General features: G+C 38.6%; 1 protein-coding gene across 3 annotated transcripts in view; it reads right to left on the bottom strand.

Annotated features, from left to right (window-relative positions):
- Positions 1–1,398: 1,398 nt before the first annotated feature.
- LOC124546417 (F-box/LRR-repeat protein 2-like) overlaps positions 1,399–16,967 on the bottom strand; it is a 58,915-nt gene continuing 43,346 nt past the window's right edge. For all 3 annotated transcript variants that reach the window (XM_047125036.1, XM_047125037.1, XM_047125038.1), the window contains one exon: positions 1,399–1,884. In XM_047125036.1, the coding sequence (XP_046980992.1) occupies positions 1,864–1,884 (21 nt within the window). In that variant the 3' untranslated portion in view covers positions 1,399–1,863. The remainder of the gene's footprint in view (positions 1,885–16,967) is intronic.

The following is a 16,967-nucleotide window of genomic DNA, read 5'->3' as shown; positions in this document are numbered from 1 at the left end:
ACAGATAGAAAAACATTCCGACAAAAGATATTTGATTGAAAAGTTCGTCACAGTGAAATTAGAAAATGGATTGGAAGCCTGTGGTCTGATGAAAGAAAGAGACTTAATTCTGAAAGAATGAAACAAATTTGGACACAAAGGAAAGCCAACCATCAAAAGTGACATTGACTGATTGTACCTTGTGTGGTCCTATTGGGCCCACATGTGAATAATAATAATAATCTGTTGAGAGTTCTGACAGGGTATGGCACCCTGATAAACTGTTTATTACTTATTCAGTAACACATTTTTAAATGTATTTCAGATGTATCACAGTCCAAAATATTTATTTATCATAAAACATTCTGTTTACATTCTAAAATAAGCTCACACAAAGAGATGTTTCCAGATGCTTAAGCACCTCACCTGGTAAGCAGAAGTACATCAAGTACAAGAATGAAGGACTTTAATTCTTGCTAACAAGGGAACCTCCCCATTGCACCCCCCTCAGATTTAGTTATAAGTTGGGACAGTGGATAGGCCTTGAAAAACTGAACACAGGTCAATCGAGAAAACAGGAAGAAGTTGTGTGGAACTACGAAAAAAAAAAAAAAAAAAAAAAAAAAAAAAAAAAAAAAAATAAGCAAAATATACAAACTGAGTAGTTCATGCCCAAGATAGGCAACATTAAGGACACTATGAGCTTAGGAGCACCGTGGTACCGTGGTTAGCGTGAGCAGCTGCGGAACGAGAGGTCCTTGGTTCAAGACTTCCCGCGAGTGAAAAGTTTAATTTTTTATTTTCAGACAATTATTATCCGTCCGTCCGATGCGATCACATTTTTGGGAGTGATTATCACATCCACAAGAAAACCTAAATTGGGCAAGGTAGAAGAATCTTTTTACCCATTTGCCAAGTGTACAAGTTAGGTGGGTTGACAACATATTCCTGTCATGTGATGCACATGCCATCACCAGTGTCGTATAGAATATATCAGACGTGTTTTCCTGTGGAGGAATCGGTTGACCTATGACCTTGTGATCAAATGTTTTCGGTTCCCATTGGAGAGGCACGTCCTTTCGTTTACTAATCGCATGGTTTTGTGGTGTGGTCGCAAAACACACACTAAACTTATTACAGTGAACAGAGATGTCAATGAACAAATATACAGATCATAACTTTGCGAAAATAAAGAAAGTAAATTCTCACTCGAGGGAAGACTTGAACCAAGGACATCTCGTTCCTCAGCTGCTCACGCTAACCACGGGACCATGGCGCTCCTGAGCTCACAGTGTCCTTGATGTTGTGTATCTTGCGCATGGACTACTCAGTTAGTATATTTTGCTTATTTTTTTTCATAGTTCCACTCAACTTCTTCTTGTTTTCTCGATTGATCTGTGTTCAGTTTTTCAAGGCCTATCCACTGTGCCAACTTATAACTAAATCTGAGGGGGGTGTGATGGGGAGGTTCCCTTGTAAGTAGAATTCACATACATATGGCAATGCACACAAGAGTATTCAGTATTAAGTTGTGCACATTGAATTAATACAACATTAATATTTCTTTAATTTTCTGCCTTAGTTTCACTCATACTTGAGTTAATGGTCATTAGGCATAATGAAAATAGTGAAAGTTACCTCAGAAATAAACACAACTAAGACAGAAAACTATAGAAATAGCAACATTAAATAAAGGACCTTCCGTCAATGCAATGTTGGAACTCTACTAATACAAAATTAATCATATTTTGGGTGCTGAAGTTTTTTCTTGGTGGAAAACTCTGATGACAAGTAGAAGAAAGCCATTAAGAGTTTTGAAAATATTATTTCCAAGTTGTTGTTCTTCCAGTGTACCTGAAGTGCTCATATTAATCTGCTTGCTTTCTAATCTTCACCAAGTGAAATCTGAAACAAATAGTGATGAGAATTCAGTTCTCTAGCAGAATTCCAAGATAAAGCTATTGCACATATGAAAGCAAGAAACTATATGATACACTGTATCATTTGCAAAATAAAACCAAGAGATATAAATGTTTAAGTTATTAAAGAAATAATATTGCACCTTGCTAATGGAACATTACATTGTCATTAGGCTTACCATTCAATGAAATGAATCAATGCTCCATTTTAATAACAGTTACAACAGGTAGTGGACACAGATGAAATATCTGTGGATCACCATCTTCCTCTTCCATAGCACATCACAGCTGCCATTTATTACCCAGACTCTGTGTACTGCTGTACCCACTGTGGGGTTTTGGGGACCTCTCATCTTCTCATCCTTTTCTATGAAGTTGTTTGTGTTAGCACCCATTAGTGCTGTAAATACTCTCAATACAGCAGTCACAACAAATCACTTTTTATGAGAGGTCATCATTCACCATCAGTACTAACAGATAAATCTAAAATTTCCAGAGCTCCTGTAATTCATTGTTTTAGCTGGTGAGGTGTAAAAATAGCACTTGAAGAACTGACACTAAATAGTGGGGACAAATTTCAGTCAGCAGGTTTGTTGGAACTACAGTTTTACTACATTAAGATCAGATAGCAGATTGTGAAAACTAACATCAGAATAGACGACTTCGGAAGACAAAACAGAAGGGCAAGATGGAAGAAGATGAAGAAGAAGAAGAAGGATGATGATGATGATGATGATGATGATGATGATGATGATGATGATGAAGAAGGGGACTATATAATCTGAGGGCATATGGAAAATGTCACAGACACCAATAGTGATAGACAGAGACCAATAGAACCTGGTGAAATACTAACAGCAACAACAATAGCAACAGGTGCATTCAAACTCCATTCTTCTGCATCAGTTTTTTGTCTACCACTGAAGTATGTCGAGCATATATTCTTTTGCCTTAGAGCTCCTTTGTCACTATTGCAAATTTAAGATTTTATTTTGATACAGTCACATTATCCATTTTAATTAATAATGTGTAAAAGACAATAATTCAAGACTTAGGAATTATTTGTTACATTCCTTTTGAGGAGAGTGGATATGATCTGCTAAATGCTGAGTAATGACATTGATTTAATACACCTATATTATAAAAGTTTTATTAACTTACACATGTTGGGGCTTAACACAACATACAATGGAGTGTTTAAGAACAGGGTCATTCCATGTCAAGGGGACCAGGGGTCCCCACTCGACCATCTTCAAATCTAATGAAAATTGGCGTGGAGGTTCTATGTGGTTTTTGGTGGCTAAATACCAAATTTCAGTTCAGTATCTTCAGTGGTTGAATTCTTAGGGGATTTTAAAGAGAGGCCACTCACCTCCGCATTGTGTGCGAGGGTGCAAATGTGCCAACTTTGCTAGGCATTTTTAAAAGTTCTAGCAAACATCTGGTCATTTGCTGTGATATACACAGACAACTTTTTATGCTGAATCACACCATGACAAAAATTAGGGATTTAGCCTTATCTAAATATTGATGCAAACCTTTAAAGTCTATCCAATTTCCATACATACTTAGCAACTGCAGAGAATTGCTGTGTTCACTAGTTGTAAATAAACATTTCTATAATTCCCATGCCTGTCCAGAGCAAAAAGCAACTAAAGAGCTGAGAAATGGCAGATGTATCAGAGGTATTTATAATGCAGTGCACCGAGAGAGGCATGACACTTCAGCACTCTTGGCAAGTCACCAAGTCTCATACACAGTAGTCGAAGTGTGAATGAAAGGAGCTGTTGCAGTCTTATAGTCACTCAGACAAATATGTCTGAATTTCATGTTCATTTACCTCTTTTTTCCACTCTTCTTCTTTCTTTCTCCTTTTGTACCTCTTTACTTCTTGCTCTGTCCCTTCTGTAATCACTTAACTGAAGTGTGTACAGTGCTTACCAACAACCTAACTTTTACCTCATACTTCCTCTGAACATTTTCCTTCATTTTCATCTCCCTGTTCCTTAAAATGGCTACAACTAAATCTGAAACTACATATATAATCTACAAGTCACTGTACAGCGCTTGGCCGAGGGTACATCATACCATTATTGTTGATTCTCTTTCTTTTTCCATTTGCATAGCAAGCAAGGTGAAAATGACTGTCTATGTGCCTCTGTATGTGCATTCATCCCTCTTATATATGTTCATTATACCAATGTGAGATAAATGAAAAATCAGACTCTCCTTTAAATACAGGTTCTTTAAATTGGTCCAACTGGATTTTGTGAAAACTACATCATCATTCTTCTAAGGATTCCTACATAAGTTTCCTGAGAACTTCTATTATATTTTTGTATGGACTAAACCAACCTGCTACAATTCTAGCAGTGTGCATCTCTAAATTCCTTCAATGTCTGTTGTCATTCCTACTTGATAAGGATTCCAAACACAAAAACAATTAGAACTGGTCACAGATGCATCATATTTTCCCAGAACCATTCCAACAAATCCTTGCTAGGCTAAAACTTGTTCAGATTAACGCATGAAATGAGGTCATCTTTCCTTTACATCCTTTCCACTCCAGCCACAGTGCCCTTCAAATGCTCTCATGAATTCCACAATATCCTTATCACAATATATGGGATTCTCAGGTTCCTATTGTTGTAATTATTGTTTATGTAAAACTGGTCCCATACACTTACCCACAACTATCTATTCTAGCTCCACCAGAGGCAAACTCTACACTAGCAGCAGTGCACCATGTAAAACAAAGTTATTTTGTTAAACAGGTGACATAAGTTCATGCACAATTTTATATGAGGGGACTCCTAAAAGTATGTCACACACGACATCAAATGCTAAGACCATAGTGCAACAAGAGTGGTACATTGTCAGAAGAGAGTACATGTTCTGTGTTTCCTGCAGAGACAGTTCTGCTGCAATATGGGTAACAGCTGCAACACAGTGTAGAAGTGAAATGGTGCAACAATAGGAAACATATTCCAATGTTAAAGTACATGAGACAGTACGATCATTGTGAGCAAAATGTCTAAATTGCACACAGCACTGTGAAATTCTGAGGGACCAAATGCAATGACATATCCAACGGTAGTGAAATGGGCTAATAATCTGACTGAAGCTGCACAGATGTGGGTGATGCTGATGGGGAAGGAAGGCCATCAACACTGACCATAGACAACGGTGTCCAGGCAGTTGAGGAATTAATTAATGACAGTTGCAGATTTTCCAACACTGAAGATGTTGACACAGCAGTTCTCAAATGGCTCTATGAACAAGGAGTGAACATCTGTCATCAAGGAATTAAATGACTGGTAGATCATTCCAACTGTTGTTTACAGGGACTTGGTGACTATGTTGCAAAACAGTGTCATGAATTTGTGTCCCTTTCAAGTGCAGTGCAGCATTCAATAAAAACTACTTGGCCTGCCATAATAAAGGGTAACTTGCTTTTTGAAGGCCCCTCATACATCACCAAATCGACAGAATGTATAAATGGACAAAAAGAACTATCCAACTTGAAGTTGTCTGGAACCCAGTTGCTGAGCAGTATGATGTAAGAGACCTGAGTACTGCTATACCATGTGGGCTATCTGGATCACCTGATCCATAACTTGTTTCCGTAAACTTTAGAGATGGGAACTTGCTTTCCAACATATGCTTTCCTCATGCCACACTCCTGGACATGATGTCCATTAGCCTAAACTCCCCCCCCCCCTCCCCCCCCCCCCTCCATCCAGTTTCACACATACAGTGTTTGTTGGAATTTTGCCAGTTATTTATGTATTTCCCTCCATACATGCAACCCTCCCCTTTGCTTCTCTCTCTCTCTCTCTCTCTCTCTCTCTCTCTCTCTCTCTCTGTGTGTGTGTGTCTCTCTCTCTCTCTCTCTCTCTCTCTCTCTCTCTCTCTCTCTCTTCTCACTCCCCATTTTTTCTATTCTTTAAGTGCATTATTCTTTCCAATTTTCAGTTTCTTCTAATTCATCTTTACTTCAGATTCTGTCCATTTTAACATATTATAAATGTACTGTATCATAAAGAGATGCATCCTGCTTTGCTAGTGGATGTGGGAATAGGGGTTGGGTGGCAATTGGAGACTTACCACTCTTTTCTATCCTCCCCCATGCAATTCCTCTTTCGTCCCTCATGAAATACTATTTCTCTGAAACAAGGCATGCCATGTTTATTGTCTGTTTTAGGCGTTCTTTTATACATTTTTGTAGACATTTAAAATGTTTTGTGAACAAATGTCATGGACGAGCTCCTCAGAATGTGAAGCATTTGACTCCATATTGCATTTTGTCTCTGGGTACAATACCATGAAGGTGAAGTTTCTTGTTTCCACCACTGTAAATCATACAGTCAAAGTTGCTTCTCAGATTTCTTTACTCTTTATTAAGCTGATCCAATAATTGTTCAGTGCCTCTACAATTTTTTTTTGTTTTTTTTGTTTTTCATAATGATCATTGTATTTTTTCTGATTTATTCTTTCATGTCTTCTTTGGAAGTAAGGATTATATAACATTTTAATTCCTAGATCACATGCTTATAGTAACTATTCCAAAAGCATTGCTTCATATCCTACTGCCTAATTTGATCTCATACCTTCATCTATTTTATCAGTCACCTGAATCACCCACATTAATCTCTTTCACTTATTTTGTCATGCTACTTAACAGTTTCTCCTCTTCATACAACATTCAGTTCATTCTTCCAGTTTGTTTGAAAAGTGGTTTCTCATCTGCAGTTTGGATTATACAAATTTCCTGTTTTACTTCCTCAAAATTGTCTTAGTATTAGACTTTTATAAACTATGGCTTGCAACTATATTACAGTTCGGAATTAATCTTTCACTCAGCATCAGATTGTGCACTATTTTGAAATTTCATGGTAGATGAAAATTGTGTGCCAGACCAGAAAACCACCCCTTTGGGTGCAGCTAATCCATTTCTTCACAATATCCTTTCTCATAGTAGTGCTTGAGTTACAAGGTATGTAGGAGAAATTCTGTGAGGTTCGGAAGGTGTGGTTAAAAGTAACGCGGTGACAGTGGATTGTGACATCTGGATAATTCCGGCAATAAGAGCATTGCCTGTCAAACACAAGGTTTTGGATTTGAGTTCAGGTGTGCCAAACAGTTGTTGTTGGCAAGGAAGTTTCAGAATTACAGTTCTTCTATCCTGTAAAAAGTGCTCTATTCCAAGTCAAAGGTATAAATGTGTAACATATTGCTGCTAAGTTTGCAGTTGCTTGTGACCAAATTTACTGGTTATTTCATTTTCAAGTGCTGTTTATCAATTTGTTTTAATCTTGTGTGAGTCTTTTTATTTCATTATATTTAAGTACTGGTAACTTTATTAAATGGAAAATGTAGTTTTGAACACTATTAAATGTACAAGAAGACCAAATGACTGGCCGGTACTTGTCTTCGGGTAACAAAATTCCTAGTTCTGCTGATAGAAACACATGCAATAGAAAACATTAATCCTAGCTGTCTGAACTTGTGTTTTCATTCTTCAGAGACAAAACAGGAATTGTTAGCAGAAGGTTGGAAAGGAGAGGGGGAGAGTCAGATTATTTAGGCCCTAGGTTTTGAGTAGTGGCTATGGTCCTGAGACTTCAGCATTGGCACAACTCTCGCAGCAATAGCAGCTCAGATTTGTGTGTTGTTCCTTGATTAGTGTTTAAGTAAGTACAATCTAGTCTTGCACATAATACATTTACTTCTTTTAGTCCTTGAAAGAAACAAATTCATTTGTAGGTATGGCTAGAGATTGTGGCTATTGTGAAACCATAAAGAAAGAGTTGGCTGCTTTTTGAGAAAACCTAGAAGCTTTATTCACCCTTGTTGCATATGGTTGCAGAAAATTGCACTGGTGATAGAGAGACAGGTTGGTATTCCAATGTGAAGGCACCTTGAAGCCTGATGGCTGGGAGGACATATCTGGAGCCATTTTGCAAGGGAAAGTTGTTTGTGGCTAACACCTCTTCTAAGTAGGTTTGAGGAATTGCTTCCTGTTGACAGTGAGACAGACCCAGCAAGCCTTGCCTCTCCTGCTCATGCAGCAGTGTTTCCTCTATTGTGGTCAGGGCACCCACAGAGCTGAAAGAAGAGACTGTTTGTGGTAGGCAGTTCAAATGTTAGGAAGACGCATGATGGCCCCTCTTAGGAAAATAACATCACAGGAGAAAAACAAAACAAATATGCACATGCTGTGAATCATAGGGGAAACTGTCCACACACTAGAAGAGGTCATCTTGGATGCAATTGAAAGCACAAGCAGCAGTCAGTTGCAGACCATCATTCACATTGGCACCAAATACATCTGTTGTATAGGTTCAGAGACCACTCCCAGTTCTTCCCGGAGACTGTGAAAAGTCATGAAGACCACTGGCCTCACTCGTGAAGTCTCTGCACAACTATCAATTTTCGGCATCATTCCAAGGATAGATCAAAACCCTCTGGTCTGAAGCTGAGTGAAGGCTGTGAATCAGAGCCTTTGCTGGTTATGTGATATGTTTGGCTGTAGATTCCTTGACCTACACTACTCAGTGGAAACTTTTAAAATCACCTTGTGTAGATCAGGTGTGCACTACATATCAGAATGGCCACTTGTTTGCCAAAGTATTTGTGGAATGCACAAGGGTTCTTTCTTTCTTTCTTTCTGTTTAGGCAAAACTCTGAGATTCAAAATAGAAAAATCAACATCAGTTAGATAAACCAGACTGGAGAACATCCCCAGAGAGCAAGAATCTCAAAATACTGGTGGAATATTTGCAGTTGAGTCCCAGAGCTCACATAGAGAAATTTTTGACAACATCTGGAACTTTGATTGGAAAGATAGATTAGACTCTCCAAGAGAAACAGTAGTATTAGCTCTAGTGAGGTCCAAAATAAACCTGACTGCAAACTAATACTGACAATAATAATCACAGTCACTGGTCTTACACTAATAGTCAGGTGTTTCTATCAATGACCAGACCCCTCGAGAGATCGGTTGTACAGTCTTCAAGGAAAGATAGAACTCAGTAATATGAAAATCCTCCAAGCCCATGGTAGTTGTTGTTGTTGTTGTGGTCTTCAGTCCAGAGACTGGTTTGATGCAGCTCTCCATTCTACTCTATCCTGTGCAAGCTTCTTCATCTCCCAGTACTTACTGCAACCTACATCCTTCTGAATCTGTGTAGTGTATTCATCTCTTGGTCTCCCTCTACAATTTTTACCCTCCACGCTGCCCTCCAATGCTAAATTTGTGATCCCTTGATGCCTCAGAACATGTCCTACCAACCGGTCCCTTCTTCTTGTCAAGTTGTGCCACAAACTCCTCTTCTCCCCAATTCCATTCAATACCTCCTCATTAGTTATGTGATCTACCCATCTAATCTTCAGCATTCATCTGTAGCACCACATTTCGAAAGCTTCTATTCTCTTCCTGTCCAAACTATTTATCGTCCATCTTTCACTTCCATACATGGCTACACCCCGTACAAATACTTTCAGTAACGACTTTCTGACACTTAAATCTATAATCGAAATTAACAAATTTCTCTTCTTCAGAAACGCTTTCCTCGTCATTGCCAGTCTACATTTTATATGCTCTCTACTTCGACCATCATCAGTTATTTTGCTCCCCAAATAGCAAAACTCCTTTACTACTTTAAGTGTCTCATTTCCTAATCTAATTTCCTCAGCATCACTCGACTTAATTAAATTACATTCCATTATCCTCGTTTTGCTTTTGTTGATGTTCATCTTATACCCTCCTTTCAAGACACTGTCCATTCCGTTCAACTGCTCTTCCAAGTCCTTTGCTGTCTCTGACAGAATTATAATGTCATCAGCGAACCTCAAAGTTTTTATTTCTTCTCCATGGATTTTAATACCTACTCCGAATTTTTCTTTTGTTTCCTTTACTGCTTGCTCAATATACAGATTGAACAACATCGGGGAGAGGCTACAACCCTGTCTTACTCCCTTCCTAACCACTGCTTCCCTTTCATGTCCCTCGACTCTTATAACTGCCATCTGGTTTCTGTACAAATTGTAAATAGCCTTTCGCTCCTTGTATTTTACCCCTGCCACCTTTAGAATTTGAAAGAGAGTATTCCAGTCAACATGGTCAAAAGCTTTCTCTAAGTCTACAAATGCTAGAAATGTAGGTTTGCCTTTCCTTAATCTTTCTTCTACGATAAGTTGTAGAGTCAGTATTTCCTCACGTGTTCCAATATTTCTACGGAATCCAAACTGATCCTCCCCAAGGTTGGCTTCTACCAGTTTTTCCATTCGTCTGTACAGAATTCACGTTAGTTTTTTACAGCTGTGACTTATTAAACTGATAGTTGGATAATTTTCACATCTGTCAACACGTGGTTTCTTTGGGAGTGGAATTATTATATTCTTCTTGAAGTCTGAGGGTATTTCGCCTGCCTCATACATCTTGCTCAAGCCGTCAGTAAGTCTAATGGAATGTTGTCCACTCCCGGGGCCTTGTTTCGACTCAGGTCTTTCAGTGCTCTGTCAAACTTTTCACGCAGAATCGTACCTCCCATTTCATTTTCATCTACATCCTCTTACATTTCCATAATATTGTGCTCAAGTACATTGCCTTTGTATATACCCTCTATATACTCCTTCCACCTTTCTGCTTTCCCTTCCTTGCTTAGAACTGGATTTCCATCTGAGCTCTTGATATTCATACAAGTGGTTCTCTTTTCTCCAAAGGTCTCTTTAATTTTCCTGTAGGCAGTATCTATCTTACCCTTAGTGAGATAAGCCTCTACAGCCTTACATTTGTCCCTAGCCATCCCTGCTTAGCCATTTTGCATTTCCTGTCAATCTCATTTCTCAGACGTTTGTATTCCTTTTTGCCTGCTTCATTTACTGCATTTTTATATTTTCTCCTTTCATCAATTAAATTCAATATTTCTTCTGTTACCCAAGGATTTCTACTATTCCTCATCTTCTTACCTACTTGATCCTCTCCTGACTTCACTACTTCATTCCTCAGAGCTATTCATTCTTCTTCTACTGTATTTCTTTCCCCCATTCATGATAATTGTTCTCTTATGCTCTCCCTGAAAATCTATACAATCTCTGGTTTAGTCAGTTTATCCACGTCCCATCTCCTTAAATTCCCATCTTTTTGCAGTTTCTTCAGTTTTAATCTACAGTTCATAACAAGTAGATTGCAATCAGAGACCACATCTGCCCCTGGAAATGTCTTACAATTTAATACCTGGCTCCTAAATCTCTGTCTCAGCATTATATAATCTATCTGATACCTTCTAGTATCTCCAGGATTCTTCCATGTGTACAACCTTCTTTTATGATTCTTGAATGCTCTGTGCAAAATTCTACCAGATGGCTTCCTCTTTTATTTCTTACCCCCCCCAATCCAGATTCACCTACTACGTTTCCTTCTCTCCCTTTTCCTGCTCTCAAATCCCAGTAGCCCATGACTATTAAATTTTCATCTCCCTTCACTACCTGAATAATTTCTTTTATCTCATCATATATTTCACCAATTTCTTCAGCATCTGCAGAGCTAGTTGGCATACAAACTTGTACTACAGTAGTAGGTATGGGCTTCGTGTCTATCTTAGCCACAATAATGCATTCACTATGCTGTTTGTAGTAGCTTACCTGCACTCCTATTTTTTTATTCATTATTAAACCTACTCCCACATTACCTCTATTTGATTTTGTATTTATAGCCCTGTATTCACCTGGCCAAAAGTCTTGTTCCTCCCGCCACCGAACTTCACTAATTCCCACTATATCTAACTTTAACCTATCAATTTCCCTGTTTAAATTTTCTAACCTACCTGCCCGATTAAGGGATCTGACATTCCATGCTCCGATCTGTAGAACGCCAATTTTCTTTCTCCTGATAACGACGTCCTCTTGAGTAGTCCCCGCCCAGAGATCCGAATGGGGGATTACTTTACCTCCGGAGTATTTTACCCAAGAGGAGGCCATCATCAATTAACCATACAGTAAAGCTGCATGCCCTTGGGAAAAATTATGGCTGTAGTTTCCCTTGCTTTCAGCCGTTCGCAGTACCTGCACAGCAAGGCCGTTTTGGTTATTGTTACAAGGCCAGATCAGTCAATCATCCAGACTGTTGCCACTGCAACTACTGAAAAGGCTGCTGCCTCTCTTCAGGAAGTACACATTTGTCTGGCCTCGCAACAGATACCCCTCCATTGTGGTTGCACCTACGGTATGGCCATCTGTATCGCTGAGGCACACAAGCCTCCCCACCAACGGCAAGGTCCATGGTTCATGGGGGGTAGTAGTAGGTCATAACTTTAACCCATCCAATATTGATTGGGAAAACTATGCATATGTTTTCAACAGTAAGGACAGTCTTATGAAATAATACTGAAAACATTGTTGGACAACTGTCTCAAACAACTAGTCTGACAATCCACACAAGAGAGATGCATTTTAGACCTCCTAGTTAGGAACAAGCCATATCTTTTCAACAGTTGCACCAGCAGAAGAAGGATTAGTGACCATGATGCTGTTATAGGAACAATGGTCACAAAAGGCAAAAACATCATCAAGGAAGTTGGAGAATATTTGTATTTGCTCAAACTGATAATCACTATTAACTTATTTAAAGAATGAAATGAGAACATTTAGTTAAGATATGTGAAATACAGAACAGTGTTGGTTTAAACTAAAATACGTTATAAACTGTGGTCTGCATAAGTATGTTCCAAGTAAAGTAATAAAAGACAGCCAAGAATCATCCACACTTAACGGTATCACTTAGAAAATGTTGCAGAAGCAGAGATTACAACATTCCCACTACAGAAGGGACTTTGGGAAAAATGGTAGAGAAAATTTAATTGCAACTCATGCATCTCTGAGAGGGCCATGAGTGAAGCCTACAATAATTTTCACAGGCAGATCCTGGTGAAAGATTTATCAATAATTCAAGGAAGTTCTGGACATAGGTATAGTCAATGAACAGGTCCAAACTAACGATTTAATCTCTCGTGGATCTATCTTGTGTAGAAACTGAAGACAGCAGACAGAAATTGGAATACTCTGCATTAAAATGTATTTGTGCATGAAGCTACTACAGTATCAATGCTTGACAGCCACAGAGACTAATAAATGAGAGGTACCAATATTACTTAAAGGGAATAAGGCATCAGGCCCTGATGGAATTCCAGTTATACGAGGGTTATCCACAAAGTAAGTTCTGTTTGGTTATATAAAACAAACATGTACAGATACAGAAAAAATATTTGCTGTACAAAAATCTACAACTGTTAAACTACTTTTCTACATAGCTTCTGAAATTCTGTAGGCACTTGTCATAGCGTGGCACAAGTTTTTTTATGACTTCTTCATAGAATATTGCCGCCTGTGTATTAAACCATGTTGTAACATGTTCTTTCAGTTCATCATCATCATCGTTGAAGTGTTGACCACTGAGGACAGATTTTAGGTGTAAGAAGATATGAAAGTCACTAGGAGCGAGGTCTGGGCTGTACGGAGGATGATCAAACATGTCCGAGTGAAATTCCCGTAAGAGTTGTTTGGTCACATTTACCGTGTTAGGTCGGGCATTATTGTGGAAATAAACACCTTTTGACAGTAATCCTTGGTGATTGTTCTGTATTGCTCAGCACAATTTCTTAATTGTCTCACAGTAACCATGTGCATTGATTGTTTGGCTTTGTGGTAAGAAATCAATCAGCAAAATGCCTTTTCTGTCCCAAAAAATGGTGCACATGACTTTTCGAGGTGTCAAGATTTGCTTAGGCTTAACCTTCATTGGGGATGAAGTGTGCCTCCATTCCATTGATTACTGTTTTGTTTCAGGGGTGTCATACGATACCCAACTTCCACTCCTGTGACTATTGGAGAAAGAAAACCATCGCCTTCTTCATTATAGCATGTCAAAAACTGAAGTGCACTGCCCATCCATTGTTTTTTGTGTTGTTCAGTATGAATTTTGGGTACCTAACATGAGCAAAGTTTTTGAAATTTCAGTTTTTCAGTAACAAACAATTTCATCAATTAGCAATCGTGAGATTTGCAGAACTTCCATAGCAAGGACACTAAGTGTAAACTTATGGTTGCACTTAATCTTCTCTCCAATTGTGTGACCAATTCTTCAGTAACAACAGATGGGTGTCCACTTCGTTCTTCATCGTGCACTTGATCACGTCCTTTATTGAGCAGTCTGACCCATTAACTATTGAATCACTCATAGCATTTTGTCCATAAACATCACAGATTTGCTGATGAATTTCCTTTGGCTTAACTTTCTTTGCATTTAGAAAACGAATCACAGATCCGATTTCACATGTGGTGGCATGTTCAATTACAGCTGACATTATAAAGAAGCATTACAAAGCACACATCAGCAGCAGCAATCTGAAAATGCCATACATGTCTTCTTCTTGAGTCAGAGTAACTGCTGTGCATGCTCAGAACTGCAATCATAGTGCTGCTATGGGTAGAAATAGAAACAGAACTTACTTTGTGGATGACCCTCATATTTTACATAAAATACAATACAGAATTAGTTCCTTTGGTAGCTTGTATTTATTGAGAATCTCTTGCTCACCAAATAGTCTCAAATGATTGCAAAAGACTTTAGGTCACTCCTGTTTACCAAAATGGTAAAATATTGCCTGAACAGAATTAAAGACCAATATTGCTGATGTTTGTCTGTTACAGGAGCCTAGAACATATGAGGGGCATTTGAAAAGTCCATGTGAAGTCCAAGAGATGGACCACTGGCGCGTATCAAGGTCATCTTTAATGATGATGATGATGTTTGGATTGTGGGGAACTCATCTGCACGGTTATCAGTGCCCGTACAAATTGCCAGTCTTTTCTCAGTCCAATCTTGCCACTTGCATGAGTGATGATGAAAATGATGAGGACAACACAAACACCTAGTCATCTCGAGGCAGGCCCCCAGCCGGGAATTGAACCCGGGACCCCACACTCGGAAAGCGAGAACGCAAGGTCATGTTTAGTTAGTAGCATCTTTGGGAAGAATGCCCGCAAAGTTTCAGCCATATTGGTCTATTTCTTCATGTTTGGCATTCATGTGAATCAAGGAAGTCCAGTGATGGATAAAAAAGAATTTCGTGTGGTGATTAAACATTACTTTATGAAAGGCAAAACGCCTCAGGAGACTAAAGAGAAGCTTGGTAAACATTATGGTGACCTTCCGAACCTCACAGAATTTCTCCTACATACCTTGTAACTCAAGCACTACTATGAGAAAGGATATTGTGAAGAAATGGATTAGCTGCACCCAAAGGGGTGGTTTTCTGGTCTGGCACACAATTTTCATCTACCATGAAATTTCAAAATAGTGCACAATCTGATGCTGAGTGAAAGATTAATTCTGAACTGTAATATAGTTGCAAGCCATAGTTTATAAAAGTATAATACTAAGACAATTTTGAGGAAGTAAAACAGGAAATTTGTATAATCCAAACTGCAGATGAGAAACCACTTTTCAAACAAACTGGAAGAATAAACTGAATGTTGTATGAAGAGGAGAAACTGTTAAGTAGCATGACAAAATAAGTGAAAGAGATTAATGTGGGTGATTCAGGTGACTGATAAAATAGATGAAGGTATGAGATCAAATTAGGCAGTAGGATATGAAGCAATGCTTTTGGAATAGTTACTATAAGCATGTGATCTAGGAATTAAAATGTTATATAATCCTTACTTCCAAAGAAGACATGAAAGAATAAATCAGAAAAAATACAATGATCATTATGAAAAACAAAAAAAAAACAAAAAAAAATTGTAGAGGCACTGAACAATTATTGGATCAGCTTAATAAAGAGTAAAGAAATCTGAGAAGCAACTTTGACTGTATGATTTACAGTGGTGGAAACAAGAAACTTCACCTTCATGGTATTGTACCCAGAGACAAAATGCAATATGGAGTCAAATGCTTCACATTCTGAGGAGCTCGTCCATGACATTTGTTCACAAAACATTTTAAATGTCTACAAAAATATATAAAAGAACGCCTAAAACAGACAATAAACATGGCATGCCTTGTTTCAGAGAAATAGTATTTCATGAGGGACGAAAGAGGAATTGCATGGGGGAGGATAGAAAAGAGTGGTAAGTCTCCAATTGCCACCCAACCCCTATTCCCACATCCACTAGCAAAGCAGGATGCATCTCTTTATGATACAGTACATTTATAATATGTTAAAATGGACAGAATCTGAAGTAAAGATGAATTAGAAGAAACTGAAAAATGGAAAGAATAATGCAATGAAAGAATAGAAAAAATGGGGAGTGAGAAAGAGAGAGAGACACACACGCACACACACACACACACACACACACACACACACACACACACACACACACACACATACACGCACACACAGAGAGAGAGAGAGAGAGAGAGAGAGAGAAGCAAAGCGGCGGGTTCAAAGTTCTAACAAACACTGTATGTACGAAACTGGATGGAGGGGGGGGGGGGGGGGAGGGAGGGAGTTTAGGCTAATGGACATCATGTCCAGGAGTGTGGCATGAGGAAAGCATATGTTGGAAAGCAAGTTCCCATCTCTAAAGTTTAAGGAAACAAGTTATGGATCAGGTGATCCAGATGGCCCACATGGTATAGCAGCACTCAGGTCTCTTACATCATACTGCTCAGCAACTGGGTTCCATACAACTTCAAGTTGGATAGTTCTTTTTGTCAATTTATACATTCTGTCGATTTGGTGATGTATGAGGGGCCTTCAAAAAGCAAGTTACCCTTTATTATGGCAGGCCAAGTAGTTTTTATTGAATGCTGCACTGCACTTGAAAGGGACACAAATTCATGACACTGTTTTGCAACATAGTCACCAAGTCCCTGTAAACAACAGTTGGAATGATCTACCAGTCATTTAATTCCTTGATGACAGATGTTCACTCCTTGTTCATAGAGCCATTTGAGAACTGCTGTGTCAACATCTTCAGTGTTGGAAAATCTGCAACTGTCATTAATTAGTTCCTCAACTGCCTGGACACTGTTGTCTATGGTCAGTGTTGATGGCCTTC

The sequence above is a fragment of the Schistocerca americana genome, chromosome 1 (genome assembly GCF_021461395.2).
Source record: "Schistocerca americana isolate TAMUIC-IGC-003095 chromosome 1, iqSchAmer2.1, whole genome shotgun sequence".
NCBI lineage: Eukaryota > Metazoa > Arthropoda > Insecta > Orthoptera > Acrididae > Schistocerca > Schistocerca americana.
Note: the sequence above shows the minus strand (reverse complement) of the source record. Positions and strands in the feature narration are given on the sequence as shown.